General features: G+C 40.9%; 1 protein-coding gene across 7 annotated transcripts in view; it reads right to left on the reverse strand.

Annotated features, from left to right (window-relative positions):
* add3a (adducin 3 (gamma) a) overlaps nucleotides 1–16,167 on the reverse strand; it is a 100,276-nt gene that overhangs the window by 14,560 nt on the left and 69,549 nt on the right. For all 7 annotated transcript variants that reach the window (XM_029443345.1, XM_029443302.1, XM_029443310.1 and 4 more), the window contains 5 exons: nucleotides 9,121–9,259; nucleotides 8,331–8,482; nucleotides 7,442–7,522; nucleotides 1,113–1,262; nucleotides 548–691 (listed from right to left, as the gene is read on the reverse strand). In XM_029443345.1, the coding sequence (XP_029299205.1) occupies nucleotides 548–691; nucleotides 1,113–1,262; nucleotides 7,442–7,522; nucleotides 8,331–8,482; nucleotides 9,121–9,259 (666 nt within the window). The remainder of the gene's footprint in view (nucleotides 1–547; nucleotides 692–1,112; nucleotides 1,263–7,441; nucleotides 7,523–8,330; nucleotides 8,483–9,120; nucleotides 9,260–16,167) is intronic.

Genomic DNA, 16,167 nt, shown 5'->3' on the forward strand with positions numbered 1-16,167 from the left:
CTAACTTGCTTTAATTGAGACCTTTAACTAATAAGTAACTGGGAAGCACATGCAGGGACAGAAACAAGGATGCACAGAAGGTAACGGACATCTCAACAGGATGTGCTGATTCGACTGTCTTGCTACCGTTTCATATTCCAAATAAACCCCACCCTGATAATTAGTTAACTTCTCTTTTCTTAAATGCAGGTACAGGAAACAAAAACCCTCCTTTCCTGAGCGTGTTAAAAATACCTCTCAAGAAATCCTGTCTACACATCACTGGCTTACCAACTGTTGTATTTCCTGAAATGTTCACTTCTTTTCATATTTTTTTTTTTTTTATGCATAGTTAAAGGAATAATTTCACATTCTCGGAAATACTTTTTTGTGTTAAATGAGAAGATTCGATACCACCCTGTAAAAACAGCCCAATCTTCTCATCTAACTGCCGGCAAGAAAGCTACTAAAGCGTATTCTTATCAAGCAAGCTATCCCTATAAGAAGGAGTCGGACTGCCCAGCTGGAAGACCTTGCTCAGTGCTTAGTGTTTTCTTGGTTTTCCTACCTTCGTCGTTGGCCCCAGGGCCTTCTGCAGCTCTTTGCGCTCTTCCTTGTCGTCCAAACTGCCCTGGTAGTTGTAGTAGGCGATATTACCCAGGATCAATGCCTCTTGAGAAATGGGTAGGATGCCACACTTCATAGATGACACCTAAATCAGGAGGAAGATGAGACGAAGGCAGCATGTGAGACATGTGAGGGATGAGAAGCTTTGACAGGTGTGTAACGGTGGTTTTATTCATCCGAGTCTGCAGCTGACATTCATGTAAGACGCCTCTGTGAAAAATACTTTGAATCTCTTTTCTGATAAGAGCGTCTTTGTTGCACATCAGAAACACTTCCCATGACATTGTCTTTTTACAGACCATTATATCTTGTCATTTGAGATGTTATATAATTAAATCATTCAAATATTTAAACATCCCTAAAACAACTTAACTTAAAATCCAACATCTGTTTTTCACATGCCCTGTCAAAAAGAGCTACAGGTGTTCTGCAGGTTAATCAGGAGCTTCGACAGTCATTTTCTTGCAGGGCAGGTTTGAAAACCTCCCAGTGTAACGTGAACTTACAGCAGCCGTGGCAGGAGTGTGCACATGTATGATGCAGCGGATGTCTGGACGCATGGAGTAGATGGCAGCGTGGGGGCTGAAACCTGAAGGGTCCATTCTCAGGTTGGTGGAGCCCTGTTCGATCACATCCCCGATAATGTTGACCTTCACCTGGGGAAACAAGGAGAGGAGATAAAGTCAGTGAATGCGTCATGATGGAGCTGCTGGATGCAAACCTTTGTCCTCTTTCTTAAATGGGACATATCATGCTCATTTTCAGGTTCATACTTGTATTTTATGTTTCTACTAGTGTTCACATGCTTTAATATTTAAAGAACTCTTTATTTTTTCTCATCCTGTCTATCTGAATATACCTGTATTCTCCCTCTGTCTGACACGCTCACCCACTCAGGCTCTAATTGGTCCTAATTGGTCGTTGTTGGCCCCAGGGCCTGTTTCCAGGTCTCCATCATCATTATTGCAGCCAGATAATGACTGTAACGGCACTTTCTACCTATAAATAGTACAGTTGTGACATCACAACCTTACGGAAGTCCTGACAGATCGGCAAAACTTCTGAATACGGGCTGCGCGCAATTCTCCGTAAATTGAGCATTTTGGCACTATCACAGTGTTTATATATAGCAACCAGACCTGCTTTATAACTAAAAAACACTTGGAAATCTCCCTTTTTACAATATGGGACCTTCAACTGGTGCAAATTTCACAGAAACACAAGCTAAACAAGCTTGTTGAAAACTTGACGGCAGCATCATGTAGAGTCCAGATGAAGCTGCTGTCAAGTAGATAACTCTCCTGAGAAAGGAGGAGAGGAAAGATGATGAGGCTGAAGGGCGACATACTGTTAAACTAACCATGCCCAGATCAGTGTAATCAAATATGCCCAGGCACTAAAGTGCACACACACACACACACACACACACACACACACACACACACACACACACACACACACACACACACACACACACACACACACACACACACACACAAAGCTGATAACCCTCCAAAATTAAGTAAGAAGACATAAACACAAAAGAAAATCAATGAGCATGACAGAAATCACATTATCAACGATTCCTCCTCTCTGTCCGCTCCTCTCCTGCACATGAATGGGAGTGTTACCAGGAAACAGAATATAGTCGGGATGTGTACATGTTCTTTTCTATGACAACTTAATTCCCAGCTAGTTAGCAGCTATTACATTACAGGACGGGAGAGAAGAGCGGTGGAGGGAAAGATGGAGGCAAAGACCAGGAGGGAAGAGCGTTAGATAACCAGAGTAAAATAAAGACGGATAACTGGAAAAAGAGACAGTTATAAATCCCCAAGAAAGCGCAACTGACTGCAGAAGACAGTTCTCGCTGTAAAACCTAATAACAAACAGAAAACACAGCTTTGCCTGCAGGCCCTGCACAACATCCCTGTCACTGTAACCACATGTTGTTCTGTGATACAAACCAGAACCTACGAGCTCACGTTTATCGTTCACAAGTCCAAGTGTGTGTTATCACAACAGGAAAGGGCATCCGTCATCCAGTCTGAGGCTAATAGAATACACCCGGTTCAGCTGAATATGTACGAGTTTCACTTTATACACATGTGCTGCAGTTCTGCTGCATTTTGCGTTATGCATTATGTGCAGAGAATCTTAATCACCTTAAGAAACAAGTTTCCTTTTCACACCATGAGGTTATTTTTGAAGAATTAAATTAATTAATTCAGTCCATATAATATTACAAGTATAACACAAAATGCTTTTGATTCTTTTTATTAAAAACATGACTTTAAATGGTGTATTTCTGTAGCTTTTGCATACATATATTAACACAATCACAAACCTATGCATTAGTGAGTTTGTTTTACATATAAAAAAAGTGTGAACATATCTATGTTGGCCAAGTAACACATGTTTTAATACTAGAACAAGCACACAGTGTTATATTGAAACTTATATAGAATAACATTGATGAATTAAAACAGCAGGTTCACAGCTTGCTGGAGATCTCTGGATCACCTCAAGCTGAAAACCCGGAGAAACCCTGAGTGCTGCTCTGCCTTTTAACACCCACATGGATGTTTGGATGAATGACCGTCTATTGATCTTTCACCCAGCAGAGGAAAATGAGTGGTACCAGCTGAGCGTGACTAACTACCGACCTCTTTGTCTCCGCACACAGCCACAGCCAGCTGTCAGGCGATTGAACATCGATTGGTTTAAATCATATGTCCAGTCCAGTATCAGTTCACTCTGTCACATCCTTCAAAAGGCAGCTCCCTCAGCCTGTCAGGCAAACTCGCCCTACAGCTGTGAGGCCCTTCTGACAAACATAGCACTTCTAATTATAAAAAGATGCCAAAGGACGTGTCGGAAAGAATCTGAAATGCGACTCGGCCGGAGGGAAAGCACTTGAAAGGCCTGAAGAAGAAGTGTAGTCAGCTGAAACTTGACATCTTCAAGACTTCTGAGCCTGTGAAGCGACGTCGATCCATCACTGAACTGACATCAAACTAAACTAAAGGGTGAATGTTACCTGGAATCAAAAACACTGAGATGGACCAAACAGTGAATTTCTTTAAGAACTCAAATGACCTCGTCTTCCTCTCAGAGCTCCAACAGAGAGATTTAGAGGGAGAGGCTGATGGAAACGGACCAAAGTCAACTGAACTTCAGCCTCCACCCATCTGACCCCAACAAGACCTCTCAAATTCTTCATACCGGATGATTTCTTCTTTATTAATCTGTTCTTTTCTACACACTTGAACTCAACCATGTAACTATAGAGATCACTGGGTCAAAACAGGCTGAGAGAAGAAGAGTAGGAGAGAGAAACCGAGCAGCGTCAGACTGGAATCAAAACACAATCAGACTAAAACACAGTCGGGGCGATTCTGAATGTGCCAGACAACATCATTTTGTTGAGTCTCCCAAAAGCTGCAATGTTGTGGTCAACGCTACAGGCAACCACAGAGAAGATGGATGTGGTCTAGACGCACAAAAAATACACTATTTAAAATGCTTTCGCCTTTTCAAGACTGAGCCTACTCTACTGCACTGCAGCAGCAGCTTTCGGCAGAAGAGTTGCAGAAGGCACGATCAATCTCAGCTCAACACCCTCTCATGGAGGAATCTGTTAGTTCTGAGCAGAGACACTGCTCCCCCAGGGCAAACAGTAATACGTTTAAAGTGTCCTTTGTTCCAAGTGCAATACATGTGCTGAATTTGAACCTTGACTTCAATGCTCAGCAACACTTTGTCATGACTACCATTTCAATGGATTGATACTTTTAACATACAGATACATCTTTATTTCTTTGGTTGTTTGCTGTAACGGCTGTGATCATGCTGCATGTCCTCTTGTATGTTGCGTTTCCTCTTGAGGGACAATAAATCTGAACTGAACATTGTACCCTGCGGTCTTCTATGATTTGTACAATATGTAGCGGTTAGCAAAAAAGTGACATTACGCGTGATTAAACTGAGACAGTGTTGTAACTGGTTAGTTTTTACCAGCTGAGACGCCTAAAAGCATTGGTATACTGGGCAATTTGTGCTTCATTTGAAAAAGCCTAAGTTCTGGTAGGAAACAAAGCAACACTAACTCCTGATGAGTAAAATGTTTTTATGTTACACAGTTCCACAGATGGCAAAGATGATTTTGTCAGTAACATAAAGGCTAAGATGACCAATATCAGCCAATGTTGATGCTGCAGTCTTTTGACAAAACAATGCTCTCCCTTCTGGACAAGTTTGCAAAATGTGAAATCACTATACATGACAACTTTTCCTATATATTTTTGATGTGAGGGCATTTTAGTTAACACGACAGTAAGACAGAGAGCCCTTCTGTGATAGCCATTAGCTTTATCTAGCTAAAGACAGCTGATCTTCCTGTGTGGCATTAAGAGAGCACATATCTAGCCTTCCTTATAATAAGTTTGGTGAATAAAACATTGTTCCTTATTCAATAATTGTGGTAACTACTGTATCATCAGCTTCTCAGGACTACCTACTGCCACTTTATCTTGTTGAGGTTGTAAAGTTGAGCCAAAAATTATACAGAGAATTCATTTGTCTATTTAATAACATGCCCATTGTCTATATTTTTTACAAATGCAATTTTACAAAACTGTATTTAGCGTGAGATAAATCTTAATGTGAAAGCTGCTTTGTTGAATATCTGACTTTTTGTAATCAGGACCGCCAACAAGGTGTAGCAAGAAAAAAAGGTTTAAATTAAAAACATAGGAATAAAGAATAAAACTAATCTGTCTCATCGATCTTAAAAATGCTTCAAAATCCGCTCTTCACTTTCTTTGCTATCGGGCAGCAGCAGAAAGCATGTGACCAGCCGGAACTAAACCCAGCCACATTACACAGGTGTGTGTGTGTGTGTGTGTGTGTGTGTGTGTGTGTGTGTGTGTGTGTGTGTGTGTGTGTGTGTGTGTGTGTGTGTGTGTGTGTGTTAAATGGCTTGGCTAGCCTGCCTGTGATTATGTCATACAGCATGGGTTCCAGCTGTCCCGAGTCAGCTGCATTTAATTTAAGTGTGTGTTTGCACAGGTGTTGAAGATAAAGTAGGAGAAAAGAACAACAAAGCAGCGAGAACAGAGAGAGATAATATAAAAAGATATTATTCAAGTGACTTTTATGCAATCTTTGGTAATGCACCAACACATAAAAAGTTAATTATGGGGGAGTTATGTGGCGTTATTTGATAGACACACATAAATACTCCTCCTGAATATCAAACAAGCATTCCAAGAATGTATTACTGCTGGGCAAGTCGATATTATTGTTTTTTATTATTGGTGTCCGTTCATGTTTTCTATATTTCATATTTTAATGATTAAACCAATAGAAAAAATAAATACTCTAAAGCACAAACGGCCACAGAGACGCGTTTCAAATGTGCAAAATGCTGAAAGTTTCACAAACTCATGAGTTGTGGTTGACAGAACCTTTCGGGGAAATATTAATGTTAAAGTGATTTTTGGGCATCAAACATGAACCATCCTCTGGCTGGTCAAGCAACATATACAGAAATGATTTTATTCTGGTTATTCAGTATATCTGCAAAACTATTTATGGCATACATTATTTAATTATTACCACAAACACTAAGAAAACCTAATTAATGTTTGTCTGATACATTGAAATGAGCAGAAATAAACACTTGGATGGAAAGCAGAGAGAGAAAGTAGAGCGAGAGCAAGAGGAGAACAGAGACAAACGGATGGAAATAGAAACTGAATCAGAGAGAGTTGAAATGTAAGGCAGGAGGAAATGGGGTTGCAAACCGACAATTACACACAATATTGCAAATCTATTGACAGGGCATATGTGACAACGTGTGCACTCTTTGAACCGAAGCATGACAGAAAAAACAACCCGAACCCCAATATTTGCTAAAGAAAAAAGCAGCAGCAGCAGAGAGAAGACAGAGGGAGAGAGAGAGAGAGAGAGAGAGAGGGAGCAAGAGAGAGAGAGACAGAGAGACAGAGAGAGAGAGACAGAGAGAGAGAGAGAGAGAGACAGAGAGAGAGAGAGAGACAGAGAGACAGACAGAGGGAGAGGGACAGAGAGAGAGAGAGAGAGAGAGAGAGAAAGAGAGAGAGAGAGAGAGAGGAGAGACACAGAGGGAGAGAGAGAGAGAGAGAGAGGGAGCGAGACAGAGAGAGAGAGACAGACAGAGAGACAGAGGGAAAGAGGGAGAGAGACAGACAGACAGATAGAGAGACAGACAGAGGGAGAGAGAGAGAGAGGGAGGGAGAGAGACAGACAGACAGACAGACAGACAGACAGAGAGACAGAGAGACAGAGAGACAGAGAGACAGGAAGGGAGGCAAAGACCAAAACAATTAAATTTGCCACATATACTATTTTTCCCACTGATACAATTCAAGGAAGTAAATTGATGGAAGTAAATGTCGGATTAAGCAAAGTGGAAAAGGGTTAGCTCTGACCGGTGAAGGCCAAAACCTTAATACTCAGAGCACTGTTGGCAAACATACACAGACATTGACACACATTTACGACCGATTTTCACTTAAGCAAGAGATTGCTTAAATTAAAGTTGTGGGTATCTTACTTATTTGTATTTCAATTTAGAAGCTCCACAAACACTTAAATAATAATATAAAACTATCCTCTTCCTGCACTTCTTAAACTCAAGGAAAAGATTATATTTGTATCCAGTTAAGTGAAATTACCTCACCCTTTTTTTCATACATGTTGTTTAACTGCTGAAAGGACACTTTCTTAAGACTACGTATATAACTAAATGCATAGATGTTGGGAGGGGTCCACTGCTTCTCATGTTTCTTACCAGGTTTGATGCAGACGCCTCAGTGAATGACAGTCCTCTGGGGAGGATCAGGATGTGGTCTTGCTCTTTACTGACTCGAGCCTAAAACAAGAAAAAGTCAAATCAGCATATTTTTATGTGTATAAAGTAACATGGGAATCCAGACAATTCATCAAAATGTCATCGAATCCATCAACATATTCTATATCCGTTCTGATTGCCTTCAGAAACCATTGCCATGTCTGAAATCACCTCCTACTCCCTATATACTTCAGTTATAAATCATCGGCTGTGGAGTCGCATCATTTCCGTTGTTTTTCATTGTTGGACTGTGAGAAGAAATCACACTTAAAATCAGGACACTGAAGTAAAACAGCAAACAGTAAATATATTGCTTTACATAGTAAGACTCATTTTGAACACAGCTTACTACTGTCAACACTTTCTTAGGGGGCGGCTTTTGTGGCCACGAGACCTGTGCAAAGAAACACATTCATTGCATCAGCGCTAATATCCACACACAGTTGCAGTGACATTATTAGCGTCTTGAGAGAGTTGGTGGTAACTGAAGCGCATGTATAAGGGGTGTCAGACTCATTTATTTTGGGATGCAGTGACAGTTTCCTCGCCTCTTAATTGCCTTTGAGAGTAGCTGGAAGTGAAACCCTCCCCTGACCAGACCTGCTGGCTCAGGCTCTCGCCCCTCATTACCGACGCATTGGCCTCAACCAGATTTATACTTTGCCACATGGATTATTGCACTCTTTAAGGACGTGTGTTTGCGCTGTTATATCATTAGCGCAATATCTTCTGTGAATTGGACCTTGAGACGCGGCAGATTGCCAGCCATTCTCTGGGAATCCGCCCTTCTGTTTTTAAATTCAGTCGTACTCTTGGTGCAGCTACTCACTGTGATGTAGGAGTTGGTCAAGTGGGCCCAGCTGAACAGGTCCACCAGTCTGTAGAGGCTTGCCAGCTTACAGCGTGTCAGCTTCTCGCCTTTCACCATGGTGGTGGATTCCACTCCGTACATGTCGTTGATGGGAGTGACCATCCCCAGACCTAAACAATAGTATGATCAAGTTTAAAAAAGGGAAACAAATAGAATATGCCTGGAAGAAAATGATCTAGTTGTGTTAAAATTAAATGCACTTTTATCCTCTTTTCCCAGCGACGACGTCACCAGCCACACAGGAGCGCTGGCAACATCTGCAACAATGCTGCATGTGACACATCTGGCTCCACATGAACGACAGGGGATGTAAACAACCCTCCAACCTTTATACTTTGTTTACTGCCGAAGACTCTTAGACCTGCTCATTATGGGCATATCTTAAGAAAGAGCTGAACTGTACTACTATATTGCATTTTACATGTAATTCGGCATTAGTTGAGCATTCCAGCGCTGTGATAGAAAGCAGACTTCACATATGGACTCCTGGACAGAACTCCAAGATCAAAACCCAGAGAAGTATGCGCAGCTCTTCCGGAGTCTGGGGTTGGGTCGTCTTGGGGTATTTATGCCCTTAAGCACACAAAGCTCATGTTTGGATATGGATCTTCTCTCTTCAAATTCTGATGACGTGTTTTGATTTGCAGCGCTAAGTGCTTGCACACCCGGCACGGGTGGCACGCTCTGCTAAATGTTAGTGTGTTGTTTCCCGGGGTTACGTGCCTCAGCACCGTGAGTGAGCACTTACTGAGGGGGGAGGTGTTGAAGCCGGCCACAGAGCTAGACATGAAGAAGTCAGCAATCTGTCTGAGGGCCAGCAGGCCAGTGGGGTTGTTCCCTTTCCTCTGCTGCTCCTGGATCAGACTCTCCAACTCCTCTTTGAAGGCCTGGAAAAGGATAAGAAGAGAGAAGGAGTTTAGAACGGAAATAATGTGACAATGAGACGACGGAGCGCGACAAAAACTAGAAAACGAACCCTCAGATGTCCCTAAATGCAGAGTGGAAAGCAAGTTTCCAACATCAAAATGGCTTTTCGGGTTAATATTTATGTTCTAATCTTCAAAACATCAAGCATGAAAATGAACAATATCCAGTATGTACGCTGTACATGGAAATCAAGCCTTTGAGTTACACAATTCACACTATGAAGATTAAACGGCAATCATTTATTTCCTTTTGAAGATGGAGCTTTAACTTTCTTTAAATGTAACGACATCTAAAACAAATAAATAAAAAGAAAAGACAGGGAGATAATGGTGAGACAGATTAGAGTCAGAGGGAGAAGAGATTAGTGGTGAGGGAGGGATGAAAGAGTAAAAAGAAGTGGGAACATTAAGAGAGACAGGAAGAGAAGGAATAAAGCGGGAGACGTGTTAATCACAGATTAGACTTGTTCCTCGGGTGTCAATCCAAATTTTACTTAATGCGCTCTATGAAGCTGGATCAGGATAGGATGGCTTCCCAACAAGCCGAGTGAGGATTGGCTGTCGGGCCAGCTCGTAGCCTGAGTTACGATTGGCTGCTTGACTGGGAGAGAGAGTGTATGTGTCGCTAATCCTCATGTCCAGACTACAGTTATCTGTTGAATTCATAGACACAATAAAGTACATGCTAACATGCTCTTATTGAAGACCAGATACAATGTGTTACATCATATCAAAGTATTGTATGATTTTAGGCTTCAGGCTTTCCATCAAAGGGAATTGTTTCTCATCATGAAACAACTCATGCATCAAACGTTTCAAACAGAAAGCACAAGACTTTTGAGTGTACATGAAGATCAGAAGAGAAGGAGTTTGAATATGATGCAATGTGATGATGCTAAAGGCCATGCAAGTGTGTAACAGCACGCACGGTAATACTGTAAGTGTAGCTGTTGGGAACCTCAACTTTCCCTACTGGCTAATTTGTTAACAGCTGTGACCAGTACAGAGGTGAAACGCAGTAATAATCAGCAAAGTCTGTTACATTCCGTATCAGGATTGCTTGATTTGTGTGGCCTGTTCACATTGTCATCCATTTGTTTCAAAGGTCTGTAGTCAGTCTAGTCTATTGTTCCCATGTTTACCTTCAGTTTTCCGTACTTATGTGCATTATAAAGACGACCTCCAACAGTCAGAAGTTAATATGTTTTCTGCTGCCTTCATAATAACGTTCCAATGTATACATGCAAATGAAAACTCATCTCCTGGCTCGACTAAAATCTCATCACCTGCACCGTGTCGCTGTGTTCAATGATATAAATAATTTCCAGGACTGCAGCACACAGTTCTGAGTCAGCCCAACACATCAGTGTGTCGTGTGGATCTCCTGCAGGTACATACAGTTTATGTCTGCCATGCCTGAAAGCTATCATTTTAAAAGAGGACATGTACATTACTGCCTTTTTGGGTCCTAAACCATTTGCCTGGGAACCAGACAAATCTGCAAACTCATGTTTTATTTGCTCAGAGATTACAGACTAATTTGCATTTGAGATTTGTTGCAATTGCAAATTTCTGACCGCATGAGTCCAATTTAACTTCCTGGTGGAAATCTGTGGCAAAATCAGCATTGCCCTGAGAGTGAACATAGGCCATGACACTACTTCAATGCGATGACTCTTATTGCAGGGCAACATCCAATATTCATGCCTTTATTTCATCTCAATGTTTATGCTACAGTCAACACATTCCCAATAGAGCTGTGCACTAAAACATCTCGTCTCTGCCTCCCCCTGCATCCAAGTCACCCCATGTGCCGCTCCATTAGTGTTATGTGAACGGAGTTGAGGCCTTTGGTTTGATGCCCATGTGGGGATGTTTTGTTAAAAGTGGAGCAACCCCCCAAATCAGGACAAATACAGTCCCGGAGCAGCGCTGATTCTGAACCCAAGCCAGACATTCCTCAGTCCCTAGTGGCAAGGTTGCTGTGGCAACTGGCCTGTTGCGGATGCCTGACAGTGGTGGGTCAGGGCTTTTTGTTTTCAGTTGTTTTTGTTGATCTGGGCATTTCTGTTTCAAAGACTGTTGTGCTGTGTTGGAGCCACAGTGCTAAAGACGCAGTTTACTGAAGCCACAGCACTTGACCCTCAAGCAGATTTTGTGTTGTGCGATTCGACTGAAAAGGGCTTTGTTTTGGGTCTGTGCTGGAAGATTCTCGATAGCTCAACACCGTAGAGTGAACCAAAACAGTTAAGTTGTGCTCCAAAAAAAACTAATTAGCTAAAAAATGCTGAAAAAACCTCATTAGGATCACCTTTGTTTTAAAACACTGTGAAATCAACTTCAGACAAACTTTCAACGCAACAGACTTTCAGTGTACAGAAACACACACACATACACACACACACACACACACTAGCAGGCATCTGCTGTACAATTTGTGTGTTCCCAAGAAGATTATGACAGCAGGGATTTGATTCCCATCATCTAAACAGATTAATCCGGGGGCCTAAAGTGGATCGTATCATTATTATTTCAGCAAAACCCCCACATCTGCAGCAATATAAATAGTGTCACACGTCAAGTGTGTTTTTTAGCTGCTGTGGTGTGACTGCTCGACTCTGATGAGACTCCCACATCAACTCAAAGACATGAAATCAGGTGAACCTTCAAAATGACATTGCATCATTGCGGCGACGGCACATTTGCCTGATCAAAATCACCGACAGACAACAGAGCAAAGCGGGTCTCTGCACGTACTGGAGGAAATAAATGTGATCCAATCAGAGAAATGAGGAAAGGTTTCTGTGACTCCTCAAAGATGGCAAAAGCTAATCTTTCAAAGTGGAACTGCAGCGGTATTGAGATAATTAAGTCAATGCAGATTTGAGTTTGGTCGGCACTTTGGCGGACGAGTCAAAGCCTCAGACTGTAGACAGCAGTAAAACATGGCAATTTATGTAAAGTAACAAACATGGAAGAGTTTCAGACATTCCCCGGTGTAAAGGTGAGAGTTTATTGGTTCTTGCTGAGAAATAGTCTCTTTGTTGCTTCCACAGGGCCGGATGAGCTGCCAGGATTCACGCTTTGCTGATGGACATTACGTCAGGGCAGATGCTTCCTGGAAAGAGTTTACTATTTGGTGGATGTTAAATAAAAATACATTTTCACATGCATATTTTAGATCATCTTAGTCACATTCTCCAAGGGACAATATCAACTTTTCTTCGAAATCTTACTATAACAGGAAGTTCCTAGTCTTCTGAGGGCTTTTGTCAAATGACCTACAGAGAAGTTTCCTTTTGTCCAGCTCAGTCATTGTTGCAGATACAGGTGACACTTAAACTGTTATACATCATCCTGTGGGAAAGGAAGACAGGACTTTTTATGACTGTTGTAGCAAGGCCGATCCTACACGTCTGCGCTTGTGCACTGATCAAAAAAAGGGATGGTCTCAGCATTACCTCATGTGAAATTAAACTATTATGTTTGGCTGTGACTCACTAAAGCAGAGTTCAAGTAATTGCACAGCAAACCAAGGCTTGAAAATACCAGTCACAAGTAGTGTGTATTGGACAGAGCCTCAACTCTCAGCTGAATATCAAATGTCCAATTCTGTTTCCTTACACTTCTTAACATTGTGCTTTGGGGTCATTTCCTGTAGCAGATTAGGATTACATTCTCACTCCTTCAAAACTGCATCATAGTTCACGTGGAAGAACATACTGACCTGCATTTATCAGGTCTCTTTGTGATGGCATCCAAGCTCATGTTGCATTATTCTCAACTAGGTGAATAATCCAAAGTAAACGAGTAACTTCAACAGGGTCAAAATACACACGCAAACATTATCCCTAAAGCGTGCAGACACACACACCAGATGAGGCCTGTAATTTCAGCCACAACCTCCCCAGTTATGTCAGCACAAAGCAGCTCTTTCAAGCCGCCATCGTGACAGTGTTACAAAGTAAAAGAGTGCCTGCCTGTAAACTTGCCAATGCTATTGATTTCCCCCTGTCTAACCTCAGAGTGTGCATCAGTGGCATTGGTCCCCAACTCCAGCTGCAACGACTCCATAAACTCTCTGCCCTTTTTCTTAAAGGGATGCCCTTGTTCGCCCCGGTAAGTGCGCGTACATCTGAGCAACAAGGATCCTTTACACTGATCACATTCTTAAAAGTGTCAATAAAACAAGGAAACTGTATTTTATGTGAATTGGTCACGTGATGGGCGATACCCGACTCACTTAATCAGGTCAGTATTAGCACTGATACTGATCCGGCATATTTGCAAATAGGTTTATTCAACAGTTTCAGCAAGAGACAAATCTTTACATTTATTGGCTTTATGACTAAATAATTTCAGTCTCTGATTTTGAATGATAAACATTGATTTCAGTTGCCAGATGAGGAAACTAGTGGAACGCTTACCACTAAGCATCCTAGAGATTCTTTTGACTTTTGATCTATCTTTTTGAGGTTGCACATGAGCTAAAGTGGACTTAGTAACATTTCAGTACATTACCCTCTAATCCTGAGAGCACTGCTATACTGCTGGAGGTTTTAGCTAAGTTCAGCACCCAAGAGATGTCGTGAAATGCCAAAACTGAAACACAGCCGTCGAGACATGGCTCTGAGATGAGAGGCGGTGGTTGTAAAAAGAGTCTCTGGGGTGAGTTCAACCACTAATGTTCTATCAAATGAGACTTTCAGGACTTGAAAAAGAAAAAGAGAAAACATAATGGAGCGCAGCCGTGACATTTACCTCACATGAGGGGGTTCTCGGCGCAACCCGCCAAAGTACCATAAATTATCCACTTGTGTTTTCTGGCAAGTGGGAGGCGGGGGAAGAGGAGAAAATGTGCACTTCCTATGAAAACCACCAGACTAGTGCAAATGAGGCGGAGCAAATTTACCACTTGGCATCATTTTTATGGATGATGTACTAACTGTGCCACCAGACGTGCAGTGGAGAGGAAACACTAATAGCAAGGGACAAAGCAAGATGAGCGGAGATGCAGAAAATAGAAGCAGCATGTGGGATATATAACTCAAATTCAATTTCACCTGATCTAATTTCAAGCCTCTGAGGACTTTTGACCTTTTTGGTCGCAGATAGTCACGGCAACCTCGTTCCCAACACAGAGAGAAGCTTAACTTCACAATTCAACAATTACATTTTATGATTTACCAACCATGATATCATGCGACTTGGATTTGTGGCCACAATCTGTATCCAAGCTCCTTCTTGCAGTGTCCCTCACAAACCACCTCAAGGCAAATTTCTTGCAAAATATTTGCATGTCATACAATAGAAAACACTCTCCACCAAAAGCCTTTTGAAAAAAATCCTTAGCTTCCTCTTCTCTCATCTTAATCAAACAAGTCAAGTACACTTAAGGAGATTTAATGTCATTACCTGCATCCAAATTATTGAGGATTTTGTTGCTCTAACATCTGTAGAAGAGATGAAAACACTATACGCTTTCTGCTTAAAAATGTGATCAATAATTTGCGTCACTTCCGTAAATGCATCAAGGGACTCTGTACAGTATGCATTTGTTACATGCATTACCTTCTCTCCCCCTCTTTCATCCTTACACATGTGTTGTCTTAATTAATGTGCCTCTGTACGCTTATTGACATCGCATACAGGCAATGAAAGTGTCCACACTGCCTGGTGGGACAATGAGGGACCGAAAATGGTTCAAGGTTCAGCTGTAGCCTTTGACTTCTAAAGGTAAACACGGCTGCATGAATGAGGCGGGTGGATAAAGTCAGCTGAGTTGATTCCCTCCCGCCTTGCCTATATTGGTCTGTCTTAAAATACAACCTGTCATCTGAGCACTAGAAACATGCAATCTGGAGCCGCCACTAGTCCCATAACACTGGAATCAAAACAAACAGAGAGAGAGAGACAGGCACCATGTGTGGACACACCGCTGTTGACATTCTTGTTGTTGTAGCTGAATACGGGAGAGAGAAACAGACTGAGAAAGAAATAGAGATGATGAGAGAGAGAGAGAGAGATTTTTCAAAAACACTTTATTTAGAAAAATAAATGTAAACTCAAACAGTTTACAAATAAAGTGCAAGGAAAATCCCTTTCCGTTTTAAAATAAATATATATATACATATACACACACACATATATATATATATATATATATATATATATATATAGATATATATAGAGATAGATATATAGAGATAGAGAGAGAGAGAGAGAGAGAGAGAGAGAAGAGAGAGATGAGACAAAAGAGAGAGATAGACACATATAGAGAAAAATAAGACACAAAGAGAGATAGAGAAGACACACAAGAGAGAGAGAGAATAGATATAGATATAGAAAGAGAGAGAGAGAGAGAACACATACAAAAATAGAGAATAAAGAAGAGAGAGAAGATAGAGAGATAGAGACTATAGATATATAAGAGAAGAACAGATAGAGATAATATAGAGAGTATAGAGATATATAATAGATATATAAGAATAGATAGATCTCATATATATAGATATATAATAGAGATAGATATATATATATATATAATAATATATCGACTACCATATATATACTATAACATATACATATATACATATAATATATACATATACATATATACTATATATACATATACATATATACATATACATATACATACATACATACATACATACATACATACATACATACACATATTATTATTTTTTATATTTTTTTTCTTTATCCAACCAAAAAAAAAAAAAACCTGTGCAAAGTGTAATTCATCGTTATCACTAAAACAAACAATATTAAAACTACATCAAGGAGACTAAAAAACAATGTTAAAAGAGAGAAAGAAACTTGTGAGTCTCTTACACTCGCTAAAAACA

Source organism: Cottoperca gobio, chromosome 1, assembly GCF_900634415.1.
Source record: "Cottoperca gobio chromosome 1, fCotGob3.1, whole genome shotgun sequence".
Classification (NCBI taxonomy): domain Eukaryota; kingdom Metazoa; phylum Chordata; class Actinopteri; order Perciformes; family Bovichtidae; genus Cottoperca; species Cottoperca gobio.